General features: G+C 50.0%; 1 protein-coding gene across 3 annotated transcripts in view; it reads left to right on the plus strand.

Annotated features, from left to right (window-relative positions):
- igf2bp1 (insulin-like growth factor 2 mRNA binding protein 1) overlaps positions 1 to 12,883 on the plus strand; it is a 72,260-nt gene extending 59,377 nt beyond the window's left edge. Inside the window, exons 7-15 of one of the 3 annotated variants that reach the window (XM_061224353.1) lie at positions 1,662 to 1,796; positions 2,715 to 2,837; positions 4,362 to 4,497; positions 4,988 to 5,164; positions 8,089 to 8,226; positions 9,515 to 9,589; positions 9,960 to 10,091; positions 11,680 to 11,793; positions 12,672 to 12,883. In XM_061224353.1, coding sequence (XP_061080337.1) covers positions 1,662 to 1,796; positions 2,715 to 2,837; positions 4,362 to 4,497; positions 4,988 to 5,164; positions 8,089 to 8,226; positions 9,515 to 9,589; positions 9,960 to 10,091; positions 11,680 to 11,793; positions 12,672 to 12,833 — 1,192 coding nt within the window. In that variant the 3' untranslated portion in view covers positions 12,834 to 12,883. Of the gene's footprint in view, positions 1 to 1,661; positions 1,797 to 2,714; positions 2,838 to 4,361; positions 4,498 to 4,987; positions 5,165 to 8,088; positions 8,266 to 9,514; positions 9,590 to 9,959; positions 10,092 to 11,679; positions 11,794 to 12,671 lie in introns of all 3 variants that reach the window. The other 2 variants (XM_061224354.1, XM_061224356.1) reach the window with 2 other exon arrangements.
- Positions 12,884 to 13,177: the final 294 nt, after the last annotated feature.

The raw sequence follows: 13,177 nt of genomic DNA on the forward strand, positions 1-13,177 counted from the left end.
GAATGCAAACATCTGGCACAAAAATGTAGGTCATCGCATCTTGGCGTACATGTTTTGTGCTAATGGCCGCCTGATTGGGTTAGGGCGTTCGTATAGCACGGACCTGCTGCTCCGTGTGCTGCCAGCTCAGTGCATCGGTCTGAGAATAGAAACAGGCTCTTGGGCCTCTAAAGAGCTGCTTCTCTGGAATGTTTTTTTTTCAGTCGCACTCAGTCAGTGGTCTAGAACAGAGTCTCTTTTCTCTGGGGAGGCCGTCCCTGCCTATATGATCACAACTACCGCAGCAGTGCTTCTGTGGCCCTTTGAGGAGTGAGGTCACCAATACGCGATTGGAGTGTTCTTAACTGGACATTCTAATGCTGATGTCACAATCACGACGGGTAATAGAAAGTTCTCGAACGGTGTTTCTCAACTCCGGTCCTCAGGACTCACTTGCCGGAAGGTTTTTGTTGTAACGAGGAACCCACCGAAAACGCCCTTGATTTAGTAAAATCAGGTGTCCCGGCTCCTGGTGACGACGATACCCTTCGGGCAAGCGAACACCAAGGGCTGGAGTTGAGAAACGCTCTTCTAGAACTTTCTATCACCTGTCGTGATTGTGACATCAGCATTAGAATCTCCAGTTAGGAACATTCTAATCGCATATGGGTGACCTCACTCCTTAAAGGGCCACAGAAGCATTGCTTAGGTGGGGAGGGCCTCCCCGGCTCTACGTTCGGTCCTTTCGGGTTTAACGGGAAAAGCAGAGCTCCACTCAGTTCCCTCCTGCAGTGACCCACTGCTCAGCATCCCCACGTGTCACAGAGCTGGAAGCCAGATGAGGAGGAAAGGTTCCCGATTTTGAGTAATCGCTATAATTCTGGATGCATATCTGGACAGAGCTGTGGTTGCTTGTCTGAGATGAACAGCGTCGGACTACAGGAGGAAACTACCCCTCAATTCTGCCTCACCCTTGTCTGAAATACAACAGGACAAAGTGACAGACTTCCCGTGGGCTGACGAAAAATGTTTTGAATCTGCAGTTTTTGGGTTGCCATGTTGTACTCTGGAGTACAGAGTACAGAGACTGTGTGGTAGGGTAGAAAAGAAGGACCCTTATACTGTATGGCGTCTATTACATTGCTTTCCTGTAGCTTTTATATGCTATAGCCCTGCTTAGTCCAATCAAATGTAAGTCGCTTTCGATAAAAGCAACAGCTAAATAGAATGTAATGTCAAAAATATGATATTATGGGGCAATGATGAATGACTTGGTATTTTGACAGCATTGGTACATTACTTTACTGGAATTTAGCACACTCTCTTATGCAGAGCGACGTACAGTTGATTAGACTAAGCAGGAGACAATCCTCCCCTGGACCAATGCAGGGTTAAGGGCCTCGCTCAAGGGCCCAACGGCTGTGTGGATCTCATTGTGGCCACACCAGGGATCAAACCACCGACCTTGCGGGTCCCAGTCCTGTACCTTAACCACTACGCTACAGGCTGCCCCATGTACCATTCACTTACACTGACACGAGTGGCTGAAGGACCTATACTCTAGCCAAACGCTACTGTCCGTTTCAGCTCGTCTGTAAATGCCCTGTGTGAGACAGCATTGTGATAAGTGAAACAAAATGGCCCCCGCTGACCGGAGGTGTTGCCCCCCCCCCCCCCCGCAGGATCGACGTCCACCGCAAAGAGAACGCCGGCGCGGCGGAGAAGCCCATCAGTATCCACTCCACGCCCGAGGGCTGTTCGGCCGCCTGCCGCATGATCCTGGACATCATGCACCAGGAGGCCAAGGACACCAAGACGTGAGTGTGTGTGTGTGTGTGTGTGTGCGTGTGTGTGTGTGTGCGTGTGTGTGTGTGAGAGAGAGTGTGTGTGTGTGTGTGTGTGAGAGTGAGTGTCTGTGAGAGTGTCTGTGAGAGTGTCTGTGAGAGTGTCTGTGAGAGAGTCTGTGAGAGAGTCTGTGAGAGAGTCTGTGAGAGAGTCTGTGAGAGAGTCTGTGAGAGAGTGTGAGAGAGAGTGTGCGTGAGAGTGTGCGTGAGAGTGTGCGAGAGAGTGTGCGAGAGAGTGTGCGAGAGAGTGTGCGAGAGAGTGTGCGAGAGAGAGAGAGAGAGTGTGTGTGTGTGTGTGTGTGTGTGTGTGTGTGTGAGAGAGAGTGAGAGAGTGTGAGAGAGAGTGTGAGGGCAATTCTCGTCCCGGGGTCCCAGAGATGTTCCTGGCTTGTGCTCCAGCCTAACCCATAACTGCACTCCTGTATTAAACATCAGGTGTAATGAACACACAAGACCCGGCTCAGGTACTCGGCTCTTCACCATTCAGACTGAATATTCAGCCGCAGACTCTTAATAATCCATCTCCTGATGTCGAGCACAGATGGAACAAAACCCAGAAACATCACTGGCTCTCCAGGACCAGGGCGCCCAACACCTGGTACAAGGGATTGTGGGTAACAGACTGACTGGAATAGAAATGGAAAGTGGAACCAGTCCTCACACTTCCTCTGAGTTTTGTCATTTTAGCATTAGGCGGCACGGCCATTTTGTCCGTTCTCTTGACTCCATTCTCAGCTTGTAACTGTACGCTTGTGGGAGTGTGTCCAGCTCTCAGTAAGCGTTAGTGCCAGTTGATTGACATCATGTGGGCGAGGCTGAGGGACTGGCACTCGTACCAGGGGCGCATGCAGGCGGTTTGGACTGACCGCGGGGTGCGTCTTCTCCCCCCAGAGCCGAGGAGGTCCCCCTGAAGATCCTGGCCCACAACAACTTTGTGGGGCGTCTGATCGGCAAGGAGGGCCGCAACCTGAAGAAGGTGGAGCAGGACACGGACACCAAGATCACCATCTCCCCGTAAGCATCGCATACGGGAGTGTTTGGGAATAACGTACGGGATTGTGTGTCGGAATAACGTATGGGATTGTGTGTCGGAATAACGTACAGGTGTGTGTTTGGGAATAATGTACAGGAGTATGAGTGGGTATAACATACGGGAATGTGTTTGGGAATAACGTACGGAAGTGTGTGTCGGGATAACGTACAGGTGTGTGTTTGGGAATAACGTACAGGAGTATGAGTGGGTATAACATACGGGAATGTGTTTGGGAATAACGTACAGGAGTATGAGTGGGTATAACATACGGGAATTTGTTTGGGAATAACGTACAGGAGTATGAGTGGGTATAACATACGGCAATGTGTTTGGGAATAACGTACGGAAGTGTGTGTCGGAATACCGTACAGGGTTGTGTTTGGGAATAACGTACAGGAGTATGAGTGGGTATAACATACAGGAGTGTTTGGGAATAACGTACAGAAGTGTGTGTCGGAATAACATACAGGTGTGTGTTTGGGAATAACGTACAGGAGTATGAGTGGGTATAACATACAGAAATGTGTTTGGGAATAACGTACGGAAGTGTGTGTCGGAATAACATACAGGTGTGTGTTTGGGAATAACGTACAGGAGTATGAGTGGGTATAACATACGGGAATGTGTTTGGGAATAACGTACGGGATTGTGTGTCGGAATAACGTACAGGTGTGTGTTTGGGAATAATGTACAGGAGTATGAGTGGGTATAACATACGGGAATGTGTTTGGGAATAACGTACGGAAGTGTGTGTCGGGATAACGTACAGGTGTGTGTTTGGGAATAACGTACAGGAGTATGAGTGGGTATAACATACGGGAATGTGTTTGGGAATAACGTACAGGAGTATGAGTGGGTATAACATACGGGAATGTGTTTGGGAATAACGTACGGAAGTGTGTGTCAGAATAACGTACAGGTGTGTTTGGGAATAACGTACAGGATTTTAAGTGGGTATAACATACGGGAGTGTTTGTGAATAACGTACGGAAGTGTGTGTCGGAATAACGTACAGGTGTGTGTTTGGGAATAACGTACAGGAGTATGAGTGGGTATAACATACGGAAATGTGTTTGGGAATAACGTACGGAAGTGTGTGTCGGAATAACATACAGGTGTGTGTTTGGGAATAACGTACAGGAGTATGAGTGGGTATAACATACGGGAATGTGTTTGGGAATAACTTATGGGATTGTGTGTCGGAATAACGTACAGGTGTGTGTTTGGGAATAACGTACAGGAGTATGAGTGGGTATAACATACGGGAATGTGTTTGGGAATAACGTACGGAAGTGTGTGTCGGAATAACGTACAGGTGTGTGTTTGGGAATAACGTACAGGACTGTGAGTGGGAATAACGTACAGGACTGTGAGTGGGAATAACGTACAGGAGTATGAGTGGGTATAACGTATGGGAATGTGTTCATGAATAACGTACGGGACTGTGAGTGGGAATGACATACAGGAGTGTCGTTATTAAATCCTAACCCCCGCCCCCCCCCCAGGCTGCAGGACCTGACCCTGTACAACCCGGAGAGGACCATCACAGTGAAGGGCCCCATCGAGGCGTGCTGCCTGGCCGAGCAGGAGATCATGAAGAAAGTGCGCGAGGCCTACGACAACGATCTCGCCGCCATGAACGTGAGTCCCGTCTCCCTGGAGACGGTCCGTAAAAACACGATCGACAGCACCTCAAACCCCCGTGTCCAAACCGGAGGAGAGGAGGGGGTCAGTGTGGGTTGAAGGGTAGATAATGCCATAGGCGATAGAAACCAGGTCTTTCATATGTTGTTTTTCATCCTGGAGGTCTGCAGTCCTCTGTGTTTTAGCACTTTCCCCTATCCCCCCCCCACGGGCAGTTTTGCCCCCTCAATCCAATCCCATGGTGCATTAGTCAGCGGACATAGAGGACCATAGAGATCCAATAGCACACTCTTACTGCATCCCAGGAACTGATACCTGTACACTAACACCACAGATAGCGAACTACTACATTGGCAAAATGGTTCCATTTTAATGATTCAGTTTTTCCCCCCCATGTATGTTTCTGTAGTATTAATACTCCTTTTCCATTGTAGTGCTCTTATGTTGCCCTTTTCGTGATTCCCCTCTGCGACCCTCCCCTTATCAGCAACAGACCCACCTGATCCCCGGGCTCAACCTCGGGGCTCTGGGGCTGTTCCCTCCATCTTCTGCGATGCCGCCTCCGCCCCCCGGAAACTCTAGTGCTGGCGCCCCCTACGGTTCATTCGGGGTAAGTTCAGCCTTACGGAAAGCACCGGCACCATCGCCTTTATCTCTCTATTACATTACATTACATTATTGGCATTTGGCAGACGCTCTTATCCAGAGCGACGTACAGTTGATTAGACTAAGCAGGAGACAGTCCTCCCCTGGAGCAATGCAGGGTTAAGGGCCTTTGCTCAAGGGCCCAGCGGCTGTGCGGATCTTATCGTGGCTACACCGGGATTAGAGCCACCGACCTTGCGTGTCCCAGTCAAATTCTCTGGGTCTGTTTAAACCGAAAAATGTCATCAACATGCTGTTGTTAAAATCACTCTTATTTCTGTCTTATTAATTGCTGACTTTTCTCTGGGGAGGTTTTTAAAGGGTCGATACCTGAAAGTGTGTATGAGCTTAGATTCTCAAACTCGTACTGAACTGGTCCAAGTGGGTTCAGGATGAATATTCTCATTCCAACAACCCAGGCTTTCCCCACTGTATTCCCCACCTATTTAACTTGGAAACATCGGTCACAGTGTATACGGTTTTATCTTGTTCAGAGAGCCGCTGTATATTTTATCACCTTGCCTGTAGGTGGCGCCAGAGATCAGTAAAAAAGCACCAGCCGCATAATAGAAGCAACATGCACATATTCACGTGTTCGGTTCTTCCTGGAAATGGAGCCTGCCAAATAGATTACAAAAAAAAGAAGAAAAAAAAACATCAATTTTCAGCTCTATCTGGTATAATCTTAAATTTGACCTCCCTTAGCGAGTGTTACCTTTCAATGAGACTCTTTCACCTCGTATCGCTGTGTCTTTTATGAACGAGACAATACAATATTTTCTGTGTGGGAACGAAAGTGCCTCACCGAGGCTTTTCACCTGTATTTTCTCTGTATTTTCTCTGTATTGCCTGATGCAGAGCTAATTACAAATTGGAAAGGTTATTTTTAAAAAGTCTAAAATATACGCAAAGGGTGATTTTAAGTGGAAACTTGGGAACGTAGTGTCTGAAAGGCCTGTCACTGACACGGGTGACGTGAGGGGGTTTCATGCCATGTGTGGAATAGTCGGACTGGTCATGCTGGTCGTTTCTGTGTTTCGTCACTCGAGTCACGTGACACTTGAGACTCGTTGTCATGACGTCCCTGAGACGAAGTCTTGTGAGACGTCAAATATGTGAAATTGTCTGATTGGTCAAAAGTCTCCTGAGCACAATGATGTGACTAACTTTACTCTTTTAATTTGGTGTAACTGGTGGATGGTGTAGTGGTTGTTGGGTTGTTTTTGGGTTTCGTGTAACAGTCATTGTTGATGTCATGTTATTTATCTGACGCTTTCATTCCAAGCGACTTACAGTTGATTAGACTAAGCAGGAGACAATCCTCCCCTGGAGCAATGCAGTGTGTTAAGGGCCTTGCTCAACGGCTGTGCGGATCTTATTGTGGCTACACCGGGGATTGAACCACCGACCTTGCGGGTCCCAGTCATTTACCTTAACCACTACACTACAGGCCGTCCCTCCAATGTCGTAGTTGTTGGATTTGTGTTGCAGTTGTTTGGTTGATGTAGCAGTCCTTGGGTTGATGTAGCAGTCATTGGGTTTGTGTTGCAGTTGTTAGGTTGATGTAGCAGTCCTTGGTTTGATGTAGCAGTCATTGGGTTTGTGTTGCAGTTGTTGGGTCGATGTTTGTGTAGCAGTTGTTGGGCTGGTGTAGGAGTCGTTGGGTCAGTGTTTCAGCCATTGGATTGTTGTAGCAGTCCTTGGGTTGATGTAGTGGTCATTAGTTAATGTAGTTGATGTAGCAGCTGTTTGGGTTGGGGTAGGAGTCATTGGGGTGGCATTGCAGTTGTTGGGCTGATGTAGTGGTCGTCAGGTTGTTGTGGGGGTTGCTGTAGCGGTCATTGGGTTGTTGTAGCGGTCATTGGGTTGTTGTAGCAGTCATTGGGTTGTTGTAGCGGTCGCTGGGTTGTTGGAGCAGTCGCTGGGTTGTTGTTGTGGTTGTTGTAGCGGTCATTGGGTTGTTGTAGCGGTAGCTGGGTTGTTGTAGTGGTTGTTGTAGCGGCCGGTGCGCTGGTTTAGCGCTCTGGTTTAACGCTCTGGTTTAGTGCTCTGGTTTAGCGCTCTGGTTTAACGCGCTGGTTTAGTGCTCTGGTTTAGCGCTCTGGTTTAACGCGCTGGTTTAACGCTCTGGTTTAGCGCTGTGGTTTAGCGCTCTGGTTTAACGCGCTGGTTTAACGCTCTGGTTTAGCGCTGTGGTTTAGCGCTCTGGTTTAACGCGCTGGTTTAACGCTCTGGTTTAGCGCTCTGGTTTAGCGCTCTGGTTTAACGCGCTGGTTTAGCGCTCTGGTTTAACGCTCTGGTTTAGCGCTCTGGTTTAACGCGCTGGTTTAGCGCTCTGGTTTAGCGCTCTGGTTTAACGCGCTGGTTTAGTGCTCTGGTTTAGCGCTCTGGTTTAACACGCTGGTTTAACGCTCTGGTTTAGCGCTGTGGTTTAGCGCTGTGGTTTAACGCGCTGGTTTAACGCTCTGGTTTAGCGCTCTGGTTTAACGCTCTGGTTTAGTGCTCTGGTTTAGTGCTCTGGTTTAACGCTCTGGTTTAGCGCTCTGGTTTAGCGCTCTGGTTTAGCGCTCTGGTTTAACGCGCTGGTTTAGCGCTCTGGTTTAACGCTCTGGTTTAGCGCTCTGGTTTAGCGCTGTGGTTTAGCGCTGTGGTTTAGCGCTCTGGTTTAGCGCTCTGGTTTAACGCTCTGGTTTAGTGCTCTGGTTTAGTGCTCTGGTTTAACGCTCTGGTTTAGCGCTCTGGTTTAGCGCTCTGGTTTAACGCGCTGGTTTAGCGCTCTGGTTTAACGCTCTGGTTTAACGCTCTGGTTTAGCGCTCTGGTTTAGCGCTCTGGTTTAGCGCTCTGGTTTAGCGCTCTGGTTTAACGCTCTGGTTTAGCGCTCTGGTTTAACGCTCTGGTTTAGCGCGCTGGTTTAACGCGCTGGTTTAACGCGCTGGTTTAACGCTCTGGTTCCCCTCCCGCAGACCCCGGAGCAGGAGACGGTACACATGTACATCCCGGCCCAGGCTGTGGGTGCCATCATCGGCAAGAAGGGCCAACACATCAAACAGCTCAGCCGCTTCGCTGGGGCCTCCATCAAGGCAAGGCCACTACACACTCGTATATACGCACGCACGCCCGCACGCACACACACACACACACACACACACACACACACACTACCACTACGCACACACACACAATCACACATAAACACTACCACTACTCACACACACACACACACACACACTCACAATCACACACAAAAACACTACCACAACTCACACACACACACACACTACCACTACGCACACACATACACACACACTACCACTATGCACACACACACACACATACACACACACACACACACACACACACACACACACACAAAAACACTACCACAACTCACACACTCACACAAAAACACTACCACAACTCAAACACACACACACACTACCACTACTCACACACACACACACACACACACACAAAAACACTACCACAACTCTCTCACACACACACACACACACACATACACACACACACTATCACTACGCACACACGCACACACACACAATCACACATAAATACTACCACTACTCACACACACACACACACACACACATTACCACTACGCACACACACACACACACACACACACACACACACACACACAATCACACATATACACCCACACACTACCACTACTCACGCGCTCACACACACTCGCATACACACGCACACACGCACACACACACACACTCACATACACACACACAGACACACACACACATATGCGCATGCACACACTACCAATACCACTACCAGTGCACACACACACATGCACACACAGCTATAAATATTTGCTGTCTCTCTCAGACAGGGTTTAATAAGGAGATATCTTTGGCCCACTCTGAATTGATTATCCTGTCCTGAGTAGACATGCGTAATGCCGAAAAGCTCTGATCAGAGCTACGTTCCGCTCCATTCAGATAAAACAATTACACTTGATCTTTTCAGTAGCCTTTCCTATAATGCCATTTGTATTATGGTGGTCATAGATCCCCTGTCAGAATGAAAAAGCAAGGAGAGGAAAAGATCAGAATTTGTCGTATTGTGGCTACCGTGAGTGCAAACCGTCGTGTGAGAGTGAGAGTGAGAGTGAGAGTGAGAGTGAGAGTGAGAGTGAGTGTGAGTGTGAGTGTGAGAGTGAGAGTGAGTGTGAGTGTGAGTGTGAGTGTGAGTGTGAGTGTGAGTGTGAGTGTGAGAGTGAGTGTGAGAGTGAGTGTGAGAGTGAGAGTGAGAGTGAGAGTGAGAGTGTCCGGGTCCCACTCTTTTGGACTGGGATTTCGGAGGTATTGATCTTCCTGTGTCCCCCTCCCCCAGATCGCTCCGGCCGAGGCCCCCGACTCAAAGATGCGCATGGTCATCGTGACCGGACCCCCCGAAGCCCAGTTCAAGGTACAGTCGATTCATAACGCACTCTGTTTAATAATAATAACAATTATTATTATTATTTATTATTTAGCTGACTATATTAATCCAAAGCTAGTTGAAGTTGATTAGATATGCAGGCTATTGTGGCTACACTGGCTTGAATCACCAATCTTCCAGGTCCCAGTTGATGTACCTTAACCGCTACGCTACAGGCTGCCCACCATATGCTTGTATGGTTGCGTGAGAGTTGCGTGACAGTTGCGTGACAGTTGCGTGACAGTTGCGTGAGAGTTGCGTGAGAGTTGCGTGAGAGTTGCGTGACAGTTGCGTGAGAGTTGCGTGACAGTTGCGGCTTTGCTCCGTATAACCCGTGTCTCCTGGGCGCCCCCTGCAGGCACAGGGCAGGATCTACGGGAAGCTGAAGGAGGAGAACTTCTTTGGGCCGAAGGAGGAGGTGAAGCTGGAGACGCACATCAAAGTGGCCGCCACCGCCGCCGGCCGCGTCATCGGGAAGGGCGGGAAGACGGTGAGGGGCGGGGCCAAGGGGGAGGGGGGCAGGGGCAGGGCGTGAGGCCTCCTGGTCTGGTAAAGCAAGTAGATTTGATAAGACGTGGAATGAGAGACGTGGTGGCGCGCGGTTAAGGCGTCAGTTTGACGCAGTTGCACACAAGAGGTTCACACCCCAGTCCTCAGTGTGGCCTATGGCCTGAGCACACACGAGGGACTGCGGTCTCGGAGGCCGCAGCCGCCTTCCATCACTCTCAGTTTTCACCTTAACATCAGCACCCCGGTAAGTGAGACCCCGGTCACCAGGTGAGGGGAGTAATCGCCTGCTCTCATCGATGAAGTGCAGAGTAACCATGACAACCAAGGAGACCCAGGCCTCTCCGTGTCCAGGGTTTGAGACCCCTGTATTACACCCCGTCATTACTGCGTTAGGTTCGAGAAACCGCTTTATGTAAGCCTTTCTTCTGTGCTTTTTGTGCTGTAGCACATGTTGTCCTTTATGCTGTTTATTAGGGCATTAACACTTCCTGTATTGGAGTGTGTTCTCCATATTCAGTGTAGCCTGAATGGAAAAAGGTGTCAGCATAACACAGCGCATACCTGCCAGCACTGCATTGTCCCAGTTTTCCTGTACGCTAAATTCTTACTAAATGCAAATCATTTGTCCTATTTTGCGAAGAGGGGGCTGAGGAAGGACTAAACTTGTTTGAAACCAAAGCGACAGAAAAGTTCTGCAGAGCTCTTTGCCTCCAAGCAGATTTGACAATCAAATGTTGTCAAATGAATGGGAAATTATTATTTTGAAGTCACCAGTAAGGACCTTCAGCACCTTCGAAAAGGTCAACTCTGAAGTTTAGTGAAACCAAAGCCAAGCTTAAAATGGATGCTATGCATCTTGAATAGCCCAACTGCAAAATGTTAATCTCTCTGTACATAATAATTCCTTATGTTTATATAGCGCACTTTTCTCAACCAGCCAGTGGCCCAAAGCGCTTTACAGTGAAACTCGCCTCAACCAGCAGCAATGTGCAGCACCCACCCGGGTGACGCAACGGCAGCCATTTTGTGCCAGAATGCTCACCACACGCCATTTGCATGTTCGCCTTCAATGGAAGAGACTGCGCCTCATAGAGTTTCATGGACACTGTGTTACTGACTGTGTGTTACTGGGGCGACATGGCTCAGGCAGTAAGAGCAGTCGTCTGGCAGTCGGAGGGTTGCCGGTTCGATCCCCCGCCCGGGCTGTGTCGAAGTGTCCCTGAGCAAGACACCTAACCCCCAAATGCTCCTGACGAGCTGGTCGGTGCCTTGCATGGCAGCCAATCGCCGTCGGTGTGTGAGTGTGTGTATGAATGGGTGAATGAGAAGCATCAATTGTACAGCGCTTTGGATAAAGGAGCTATATAAATGCCAACCATTTACCATTTACTGACCCTGCGTTACTGACCCTGCGTTACTGACCCTGCGGTACTGACCCTGCGTTACTGACCCTGCGGTACTGACCCTGCGGTACTGACCCTGCGTTACTGACCCTACATTACTGACCCTGTCTAGCTGACAGAAAGCAGTGGTGTAAAGGCCCCTCTCCCCCCACTCTCCTCCTGCAGGTGAACGAGCTGCAGAACCTGACGGCTGCGGAGGTGGTGGTGCCCCGGGAGCAGACGCCCGACGAGAACGACCAGGTCATCGTCAAGATCACCGGGCACTTCTATGCAAGCCAGGTGAGACCGCCCCGCTGCGCTGCTGTCAGGGAAACCACGCACGACCACCTCGCTGTCACACACGGGTTCGACTAGACCGCCAGGACTCGCCCTCAGACCGCACGGTGGGGCAGTGAATAACCCTGCAGCCTCACAGAAAGAACGTCCTGGGTTTGAGTTCCGACCAAGGCCCTTCGTGTGTGGAGCTTGCCTGTTCTCCCCGTCCGTGTCTGTGTGGGTTTCCCCTGGCTACTCCGGATTCCTCCCTCAGTCCTAAAACACAGATTAGGCTAATTGATGACTCTTAATTTGCCCGTGTGTGTGAGTGTGTGAGTGTGTGAGTGTGTGAGTGTGTGAGTGGTATGTGGGCCCTGTGATGGATTGGTGACTTGTCCAGGGTGTATTCCTGCCTCTTGCCCACTGCATGCTGGGATAGGCTGACCAGAAATGAGTAGTTTATAAAAATGGATGGATGATGGATCACAGATGGATGGATGGATAGATGGATGGACAGATGGATGGATGGACGGATGGATAGATGGATGATGGATCACAGATGAATGGATGGATGATGGATGGATGGATGGACGGATAGATAGATGGATGGATGGATGGATAGATGGATGGACGGACAGATGAATGGATGGACAGATAGATGGACGGATGGATAGATGGATGGACGGATAGATGGATGGACAGATGGATTGATGGATGGATAGATGGATGGGCAGATGGATGATGGATCACAGATGAATGGATGGATGATGGATGGATGGATAGATGGATGGACAGATGGATGGATGGATAGATGGATGGACGGACAGATGAATGGATGGACAGATATATGGACGGACGGATGAAAGGACGGACTCACCCTCTCTCCTCTCTGTCCTCTCCAGTTGGCGCAGCGGAAGATTCGGGACATTCTGACTCAGGTCAAACAGCAGCAGCAGAAGGGAGGTTCGGGCGGGTCGAACCAGGGGTCCCACTGCCAGACCCACGTGGACCCCGGGGCCCCGCAGAGCCAGGCCCAGGAGCCCCAGCCGGCCCGCAGGAAGTGAGGGGCCGGGCCCCTTGGCACGGAAGGCAGCCGGTGGAGAGACCTGCGGAGAGACAGGGAGCAATGCATGTCAAACAGAGAGAGGGGGGGGGAGGGGGGGGGCGGTTGCGTGGGGCGGGGGGGACGAATCTAAAAAAGGAAAAAAAAATTGGTACAAAAACGATAGAAAACAGAGACCAGATGCCAGGCCAGAGTGACTGGAAATGGAGGGAGGGAGGGAGGGAGGGAGGGAGGGGGGCGGGGCCTGCTGGAGCTGCCGGGGGATTGGCTGGAAAGACGAGAGTACAGCGCCCCCTAGATAGAGTGCTTTTTCGAAAAACACGCTGCCTGTGCCTGTGGGATACC

This window comes from Conger conger, chromosome 16, assembly GCF_963514075.1.
Source record: "Conger conger chromosome 16, fConCon1.1, whole genome shotgun sequence".
Lineage (NCBI taxonomy): Eukaryota > Metazoa > Chordata > Actinopteri > Anguilliformes > Congridae > Conger > Conger conger.